Source organism: Centruroides sculpturatus, unplaced genomic scaffold (assembly GCF_000671375.1).
Source record: "Centruroides sculpturatus isolate CEXI.00-Female unplaced genomic scaffold, Cexi_2.0 scaffold286, whole genome shotgun sequence".
NCBI lineage: Eukaryota > Metazoa > Arthropoda > Arachnida > Scorpiones > Buthidae > Centruroides > Centruroides sculpturatus.
Window position 1 is genome coordinate 80,549 of NW_019384581.1, and position 10,797 is coordinate 91,345.

Consider the following 10,797-nt stretch of genomic DNA (forward strand, 5'->3'; position numbering starts at 1 on the left):
CTTTCAGAAAAAAATTATTTGTGTTAACTATTAATAGTTAGCTGCATTATAGTCTAAGTAATCCAGAAATTAATATGACTATTACAGAATATTTGGGCTTGGTTGTTATATATATATATATATAAACTACAATGGCTTAATAGACATGAAACACAAAAAGCAATATTTTAATGCTTGATATGACAACTTCTAAACTGCATGACAGTAATTATCTTTCTTTCAATGGCTGCCTGAAGCTTGTGGTATAAGGTGGGGCAGGTTATATGAATTATTTTTACCCTTGCAATTTTCCACAAGATATACAGTACAATAATGCAGGTTATTCTCATGAAATTATGATGCTAATTCTTAACATTAACACTTACTATAATAAATTGTAGTGTATGTATTGATAAACATGACGTTAGAAACTCCAGTTTTCCGAGGAGAATTTACTTTTTATGTCTCAATTTTAATGTCAAACAAAATGTAATAAAAATAACAATAGATTGTTATCCTCCCATCAACACTACCACAACAAATCTTTAATTAAAGAGTCAATCATTTTATTCTGCTGAAATGTTTTTGGAAAATTTTCTCTTCTCATCTTTAATGAAGTAAATAAATTATCTTTAAAATTAAACAGTTTTCTTTGATCAATACATTTTAAAACTGAATTAGTGTTGCAGGTTGGAGAAAATGACATGATTCAGAGGTTTGAAGAAAATATTATGTACGTCAATAGATATATGGAAGACTATTAAATTGTTTGAAAGAATGATAAGATAGACAAATTTTTCAAGGTTATTAACAAAATGACATGGAACTAATTTTAGAAGTTGAGAGAAGAGATGAGGAGGAGATAATTTCCATACTTAGGTCCATATAATTTAAGGAAAAAGTAATTACTAGAGTGTATAGAAACATTCAATCAGTTTTTGACTCATCAATATTCTTTGGAACCAACAAAATATAAATTAGCAGCAGTATACAATCTGTTTAGGACAATATATAGTTATTGCTGTGAAGAAGAGGATTGGAAATAGAGCTTAGTAGATTGAAGAAAGAGTTTAGAAAAGTGATGATTTCAATGAAAATTGTTGAGGAAATTGGAAGAATATATGGAAAGAAAAATAGAAACAGAAATGAGGTGGTGGTGGTGGTGATGGATGAGATGTATAAGTATAGAAGTTAAGGGGATATGTGAGAGTAAGGACAGATTAATTTTTAATAAGGAATGAGAAAAATTCAGCAGTCAGGAGTTTATAAGGAATGTCAAGAATGAGGAAAGGAAAAATGATTTCTGTATTTGATCCATAATTAAGACTATTCATAAATGACAACACCCTCCCTCCCTCCCTTTCAGTGTGGATAAGTTGGACAAGGGGGAAGCTACAGTGGACATTCTCCCCACCACTTGTTTGACTTGTCTTAACAATTACATTAAATTTCAAAAAACGTTAAATTTTATACTGTTTATGCATTTTATTATATTTATTCAAAATTTCTTGTATATTTTGTTTCTACTTATGTTATCTTATCATTCATAAAGTGATAAAGTTTTAAAGGAGGTTGAGTTTTATTGGGTGTCTGAAGAAAGGAGGGGATAACAAACTTGGACAGCTAGGACAAGAGGGGGGAGTAAAAATTTCAAGAAAAATGTGGACATAATTTACGGACGGCCTCTTAGGAATCTAAATACAGTACTAGAATTAAGGAGCATTGGACAGATATTGGAAAGCTTAGGAAAAAATTTGGCTTAGAAAGCCTATGATAAAAATATAAATGTATAAGAAAGATGCAGATGAGATGTCCAAGATTAGGAAACCAATTATTAGATTTAAGCCAATCAATCACTGGATTATATCAAGTTATATTACTGCTACTATTATTAATTACATGCTAAGTAGTTTGTCATTAGAGATAGGTGTTAGATGCCCATCTCTTACATTAAAATTTAATAATTATAATTAAATTTATATGGAGATGAATAGAAATGAAAAAAAGAAAGGGAAAAGATCAATAAAGATGTAGTAGTTTTAATTTTAAATCAGCTATTAAGAGTGTAAACTAATTGTATAAAAAACTTGGTATATTTTAATACTTTTAAGATGCTTATTTAAATCATTAGAAGTTTCTGGGAAACAGATCTGAGCATGATTTTAAGTAATATGAAATGCATTTTGATGAAGATACCTGTATAAATTGATTTATTTCATCAAAATAAAATAAAACATCATTGCTAGTAAAATTCTAATTTATTTTTATAGAATTTCAACCAAAACACTGTTATACACACTTATACTTAGTATATTTTAAAATATATCAATAATAGAATATAATTAGTGCTTTTTTTATTACACTTCTTAATACTATTTATATAATTGATATTATTTGCTCATTTTAAAATTAGTAACTCAAATATGATATAAATGATGAAAAGAATAAAATTGGAAGTCAGTCAGAGTTTTTAATGTACAATAAAACTCCACTTATATGTTTTTGAAGGGACCCTCTGAAAAAACACAGTACTGGAAATGGCCTTTCTTTTAGTATATTACTGTATTTAAAATAGATAATTGATATAAAAATTATCAATAATTTTGATTTCTTAAACTTTTATATTCTTATTAAATCTTTGCAATAAGATATAAATTTCTTAATTTATTCTAAGTAAATAAATTTCAATCAAATAAATTTGTCTTTTTCCTATCCAGAAAATGCACCCTCATTATCTTTTAGTTATGTTTTACTAATCATGGCTGGATGTAATTCGTCCACCAATATGCAGCTTTTTCAAGAAATGAAATACAAGTTTCCTGATATTCCAGAAGAAGTTATACAAAATTGTATATTCAAGGTAATTTTTATTATTATTTATTTTCAGATTAGCTAAATTTTTTCATAATAAAATTGTAAATTATAATTTATATTCTGATATACATATACAAGTTTTAATACTTTGTAATTAAGTTGATTCTGGGAATAACTAATGGAAAGAATAAACATATTTATGGTTATTGAACATGTTTATTTTTTTGTTCACAATAGTAAAATATTATTATTATTAATTTTTATTTTAAGATTACTGGGAAGGAATTTAGAATCATATGCAATCATACTCACAAATTTCACTAACTTTTTTATTTCTTTTTCTTTCTCAAAATTTGATTTGGAATATACCATGTTTACTTGATTCTAAGACATCTTAATTTTTACATGCTCCCTCACGGATTTTTTAAAACAAATATTAAATTAATTAATAAACACATTGAGACAAATTTATGTCAATAGTATCAGTATTTATTGCAAGTAAAGTAAGTTATACATCACTGTATTTCATGGTATTGAAATTGGAAACCTATTGCTGTATTAGGCTCTTCCGAGTTAACAGTAATGTTGTTTTAGTCATGTTTCTGTGTAATAGTTGATTAGTGTAGTTTTAGTTTACTAAAACTACACTAATCAACACTAAATTTGATGTTCTCATCCTCCCACATGCAATCATACTTTACACAGTATTGAGTATCAGAAATGCAACATTTCTTGAATGAGTGCTGCATAACTTTTTCTGGGATTGTCATTCAAATACTTACTTACTTGTTACTGTAACAAACTAACAAATTGGGTTAAGTTTATCTCTTAAATATTTTCTGTTACTAACCTTGATCTAATAAAATCATTAAAATGACAATGGAATTATTGACAAGGAAATAAGATACGTGACACTAGAGGTCACTAATTATGATGTACTGTACTACATCAAATCTAAGATGAACCCTATTTATAGACTTGCTAAAACCTGAAAAAATGTGTCTCTTTCATTTCAGTAAATATGGTAATTAGAATAATTACTAGCAATTTTTAAAATTTATTCATAAATCATCATCAGAGAAAAATTGAGTAAGTGAAAGAAAATGAAATCACTTTTGATTACTTCAAAAATTATACAGATTAAATGGCTATTAATTATCATAGTTAAATTAACAGATTTCAATGTGAACTGAACAAACCATTGAGAATTAAATAAATCTAATTTTTGTTTCTAAAGTTCAAATATCTAAATTATTTCAAAATTAACTGTTTAGTTTAAAAAAATAAGAAGAAAAGATTATACTATTTTTGTTAAATTATATTATTCACAATGAAGAGTTTCAGTGCATCACCAAAAGCTAAAAGTAAAAACTACAATATTAGGGAGGCAAAAGCATAGGGTGCTGTATATTATTAGTTTCTGTCTTTTGAAACTATCTTTTTTAAATGTTCTCATAACAAAAAATTTGTATGCATAAAATAATGGAAAATTTAGAAACTGAAGAATTTTAGCTAGCTAGATTGTTAAAAATGAAATAATTTTAAGCAGCAGATCTATTTGATAAATTTTTGGTATTAGTACAAGGTGATTCAAAAAAGGTCAGGCAAACTTTAAAGGCAGGTCAGGAATACAAAAACAAACCATTTTTACCTAGGAACATATAGCCACAAATGCAACCAATGTTTCTAGGTAAAAATGGTTTGTTTTTGTATTCCTGACTTTAAGACCTTTTGAATTACCCTATACTTTGTGAAATGTACAAGGTGTAGCAAAACTGTGCCAATAATTTAGGGATAGATTCTAGGGCAAAAATAAGCTTAAAATTCTTCATAAATATATTTCAATTTAATATCAAATTCTGCTTTTTTTTCCATATCTGGCCTGCCAAAAACAAAAGCTTTTCTAACTCTCTGCCAAAGTACTAACTCTAGAGTTGTCAAGTTTTTAAAATAATTTTGTATACTTTAAGCTTCTGCCAATGAATTGAGGTAAATAAATGTTGCCTAAATAGATAAATGTACAGAAAGTCTTATCTTACCAGATAAAAGTTAAAACTGTATTTGTTTTAAGATTTTGCAGTATTCACTTGCTTTACAATAAAATAAATAATTGGGAAGTAAGAGTTTTTAATGTAAGTTTACTTTACTTTAAATACATTTTGGTTTTTACAAGATTAAACAGAATAATTTCCAAGAACTACTCAAAAGGTTTTCAATAGACATGGACAACATTTTGAGCAATTCAATTTCCTTGTGTTTGAAAAAACAAACTTTACTTTAAATGTTGAAAGATAAGTTTGTATTTGTTGTTAATACTGTTTGTTTTCTACTTCTGTATTATCTTTTTGGTACCTAATATGATTTTTTGGCAAATCAGATCATAAAAATGAAGCAAATTTGTAAAACATTTATACAGGATTTTAAGCTTATTTTTACCCTATAAACTATCCCTAAAGTATTGTCATGGAGATTCATTATATCCTGCATTTATTGTTGCAGTAAATCTCTTAAGATCAACAGTAATCATAAGTTGTACAGTTATTGAAATGTCTACAAAATTTCAATTGGATCTATATTCAGTAATACAAAATGCTAAGCAAGAAATAGTTAGGAATGCAGAGCAAAGAATTATTCTGAGTATCTCTGAACGGTATTCTGAGTCAGTGAATTAGATGATCCTGTTTAAAATGTTTGGATGAAAAAAATCATTTTTACCTCTTCTTTGTAAATCATTGTCATAAAATATGTATATTTATACTATTTATATAATTACATCCAACCTTACAGATGACATTAGTTAGCATACTTTTTGCAATGTAGCAAATCACTTAGCCCATTTTAAAAATTCTGAGTCAGGAATTAGTTAGATACAAATCTGGCTTTGTAGCATAACTAGACTTAGAAAGAATCCTGCATTACTGAACACTTCTCTGAATGTTTGATTGAATCAATCACTTGAGTTGCCAACTACATCTCTTTTAGATGAGCTATAAACTGTATACTGTATTTAGATTTAAATGTCATACAAGAAGTATTCTATATTGTTTGCACTTGCCCATAACAATTAATGGATTAAGTAAGCATTGTCTAGCAGTTTTGTTTGTAAACAAACCAGGAACTCTTCCAAAATGTAGTTCTACAGATAGTAAACAATCATAATGGTTTATTATTAAAACATAGTGGATCTGGAAAAGATCTTTCTTATTATACAAATTCATAACACAAAAATGAAATGATGTATTGAAAAGTGGTTTGAGGTAAAAGAAAGAATAAATCAATTCAATTGCCTTTATGTCCTTATATTAATTATATAATAAAATAGTATGTCAACTAAGACTTATCATATTAATAGGACTATTATACTGATGTGCACAACAGGTGAAAAATAGATGATTTATTTTTTCTGAATAAGAATTTTTCTTTTGCAAAAATTGGCACACCAGTATAATAGTCCTATTAATATGATAAGTCCTTAGTTGACAATAATATAATAAAAGAATAAATCAGTTTTTTATTAGCATATATTCAATAAACCTTTGAATTCCACAGTTAGCATTTCTAAAACCTGTTCCACAGATTACAATTGCCCTTTGACACTGGATGAATCTTTGGAGACTGCTTCATTTTTGTGTTATGACTTTATATGGTAATAAAGATTCTTGGACACCTTATATTATTAAAATATTTTCCCTAAGCATTGCCTATTGAGAAACTGTTGTATTTCTCCACTGTTGCATTATATTTGACAATTGTAAATGCATCAATAAGTTATCATTGTTTAAATATTAAGGCTTAAAGTATTGCAATAGTTAATTTTATTTCTTGAAATTCTTATTAGCAAATACGGACATATTACAAGGATTGATCAAATGAAACCCATTCAATTAAATTTATTAAGACAAACAAAACAGTATATCCATTGGTATGGCATAATTAAACAAAGCAGTATATGAGAAAGCTGGAATGCACTTTTGCTTATTAAAAAAGTTACTGTAGGCATTCAGACATGCATCCCACTGCTTGGGGAGAAAATGAAGAACAATGTTGGTTGATCCTTGAACTATTGGGTGACAGCTTCCTTGACTTCTGCATCAGAGTCCTTAACAGCTTTTTTTAGAGGTCTGAACAAATGAGTCACAGAATGACAGGTTGGGACTAAAGGAAGGGTGGTGCAGAATCTCCCAACCTTTTCATGCTAAAGCATTCCTGCAGTGTTCTCAACATACAGTGAGCATTGTTGTGCAACAAAATCACACCATGTGATAGCATACCTGGTAATGTATTCTTTATGGCTTTAAGCAGATTTTCTAATGTTGCATTGTAACAATTGGCATTAAAGACCCTCATATGAGCATCAAAGTCCACCAGCAAAGACCCTGCAATGTCAAAAATGTGATCATCATAACCTTACAGGCTGTGAGTTGGAGTGTTTCCATTGCATGCTTGCTAGTTGGCTCAAAGTGGTGGCATCATATTTTAACCTTGGATGGATTTCAAATAACTCCGGTCATGTTTTCACAAAAACAAAACGTGTGAGACAACTGATCTGTTCTCTATTTGTTCATTGGTGTATGTTTATCCACCACATGACATCATTCCCCTCCCCTTGCATTGGATCACATGACATTGTATAAATGGTTTTCGTTTGATCAATCCTTATAGAATGTAGAATGATTTTCATTATTTTAAAATTAATATACAGTCGACCCCCCTATAAGATAGAGATACGTTCCATTCTTTAGGAATCCAATTTCTTACGAATCCTTCCAATCACAACCCGACACGTATCAAGTTTACGGACTACGGCTGTTTGAAAAATTTTCTTCCATAAAATTAATCGATTCTAGACTAATTCGACTCAACATTTCCAAAACACGTATATATTTTTTGGAAATAATCCGTATAAACTACGCTATAAATAAAAAATTGTAGGATTACTTACCGAGTGTNAAAGGATATAGGGTTAATGTGGGTAAATATGAGACAATTTTCAAAACTTTTGTAACATTTGTTAAGATCGGTATTTTACAAAGAGAAATATAACAACAAGGTGTACAGATGATGTTAAAATCTAATGGAATATTCATTTTTTTTTTTTTTTTTTGTATGTATGAGAAATGTTGAGTGCAAAAATATGAGACACTGGGAGGTGAAAATGAGACACCCATTATAACACCATAAGGACTTGTATATGCCAATGGGGAGGTTAATAATGAGGTACTACAGGTTTAACCTGTAAATGCAAGACATTTTTGTATAAAACATTGCTCCATGTTATTTAGAAGTAAGTAGATAAGATTAAATATTCATCAGTTTTGAAAAGTGTCTCATATTTACTCACATTGACCCTACTTCTTAGTTTTTATCTGATAATTGTTTGGCACCTTTATTATTTCATTCAAAATGAACACTTATAATAACAAATATTTTTACTATGATACAGCAAACTAAAGTATAAAGTAAAAAAGTTTCATGCAAATTAATGATTTGATGAATAAAATCTGGTGTGTTGCATTTTTTTTTTAATCTTATTTTGAAATGTACAAAACTCAGACAAAAGATGATATATGCAATGAAAACAACTAGCAGCTGAAAGCTGTGTTTATATACTACATACAAATGTCTAATTAAATATCCATGTCTTTTGCAGACATATAAAGAGCTAAAGTTAATTGAACTCACAGAAAAGTTTTTGTGCCTATTTTTGTAGTGTTTCTTAAAAATGAAAAAGACTCAATGAAACCATATAACTTTTCTGAATGAAAATAAATGACTATATTAAAAAGCACTAAATAAACTTTATTTTGTATTAGTGCAGGACGGATCAGATATAGATTAAGTCAAATTTCACAACTGTCTCATATTTTTCCATTTTTTGGAATGTTTCATATTTACCCACATTGATTCTAATTTAAAAAAATATATTATTATATTCACTGAATTACTGCAATATGATATAGTGTGAAATAGATACACCATTAGACCATTATTGCAATGGGTAGCACATAAGACTTGCCTGTGTTGAGTATAGTAGTGTTTTGCCCCTGTACATTATACTTTTCCTGTTATCAATAGAGTTGTCAGTCATCTGTCTAACTCCATTTGGGGGAATTTTGAATTGAAGTAATGTTTACTTTCGTTCCAAACTGGAAGTTTGTGTATAGTTAATCTGGGCCTTCTGCCATAAGCTTTCCTCATCTGGTCTTGACTTTCATCTATCTAACTCCTTTCTCAAGTTTAAGGAAGGAAGGCAGGTCCGACAGGATGACAGAATTTATAGATCAATAATTTTTCTATAAATGCAATATTTATGAGAATATACTTCCCACATTGTTTATATAATTTACCACCAAAATTTAAAACACTTTGTTATAGCATTTGTACAATATATTTTTATTTAAACAAGTTTTATATGAATTTTTTCGGATATTAATGTTAGCAACTTCAATCACATGCAGGGCCATCACAACCTGTCTAACACGGATTACTTTTCAATTATTAATAGTAGTCTGATATTAATTAGTAGTCGTTGACCATCCTCTCTTCTAGGAGGAAGGAAGTCAACGACTACTTTTGGTTGAATTAATTCAATCCCTTTCTGCAACAGTCCCTTCTTTCTATCGGACCAACAGTATGATGATATTCAAATAGGAAAATTACATAATACATCATATTTTGTGTTCACTGGTAACCTTGTAAGTGGTTTTTGAGGGTGCCAAGTTCAAATATTTGGCCTGTTTGTTGCAAAATGTGGTTGGCAGATTACCATTTGATATTTAGCCATGAATGGTTTAGTTTCTTAGAGTTAACATTAGAAAAGAAAATATATCTTCAATTTTTCAGATATTATTATAAATTCCTATCTATCTGACCATTGAATTTGTGCCATTTCATACCATTCAAGTATTGCAATAAATGTGACAATAGTAGGTTGAAATAACCAAACTCTAATGTTCGTTATATAAATCAAATACTATAACATAACCTTTGTAAATATCAAATACTATAAGGGTTAAAAGTAAGAAATAATCTTAATATCAAATATCAAATTATCATATTATATATTATAATATCAAATTATATATATCAAATATTATAAGGGTTAAAAGTAAGAAATAATCTTAATCTTTGCTGTTATTTTTTGCCTGAGCAATCTCAATCTCACCGAGTTCATCTGCTAGTTAAATTATAAATTAAATCATTGATTATTTGGAAACAAAATCACAGTTAGACCAAACTAATTCAATTCTTCAATATTTGGTAATAGTTAGAAAATTAACCAATCTCTATTTTGTAATTCTTAAATTACATTTTGTGTATGTTGATAATTGACATATTATCATAAACATATTTATTAATGTAAAATGTTTTGGAGATTTATTTTTCTGTTTTCAGTAGAGGATTGTATTGATCAATAATGAAAATTGTACAATATTGTTTTATAAGTTGATTGATGTTTACAATATTTTAAAATTATTTTATTAATACAATACTGAAGTACATAGTGTAAAAAAATTTGATATAGAATAATTTAATTTCAATATTACTGATTAATGTTCTACATTGATACTAGAAGAAACAAATCATGGGCAAACTCTAACATATATTTTAAATAATATAACCTGTTGTTATAAAACTTTAAAAAGGCACTAATCTATGTATATAAATGAGGATGTTTGTTTGTTCGCTACAAACTCCTAGGTTGTTCAACCAATTGCTATGAAACTCAGCAGTTACGTTCAAATACTACTAAATTAGATCATGTCATATATCCCATCCCAAATTATTGATTGGATTTTTATATATCAATTAATTTCTGTCTGCATTTAAAGGATATAGGGTTAATGTGGGTAAATATGAGACAATTTTCAAAACTTTTGTAACATTTGTTAAGATCGGTATTTTACAAAGAGAAATATAACAACAAGGTGTACAGATGATGTTAAAATCTAATGGAATATTCATTTTTTTTTTTTTTTTTTTTTATGTATGAGAAATGTTGAG

The 10,797-nt window shown here is 28.0% G+C and overlaps 1 protein-coding gene across 7 annotated transcripts in view; it reads left to right on the forward strand.

Annotated features, from left to right (window-relative positions):
• Nucleotides 1-10,797, forward strand: part of LOC111624462 (mitogen-activated protein kinase kinase kinase 7-interacting protein 3 homolog) — a 96,839-nt gene that overhangs the window by 59,931 nt on the left and 26,111 nt on the right. For all 7 annotated transcript variants that reach the window (XM_023367297.1, XM_023367303.1, XM_023367298.1 and 4 more), the window contains one exon: nucleotides 2,697-2,839. In XM_023367297.1, coding sequence (XP_023223065.1) covers nucleotides 2,738-2,839 — 102 coding nt within the window. In that variant the 5' untranslated portion in view covers nucleotides 2,697-2,737. The remainder of the gene's footprint in view (nucleotides 1-2,696; nucleotides 2,840-10,797) is intronic.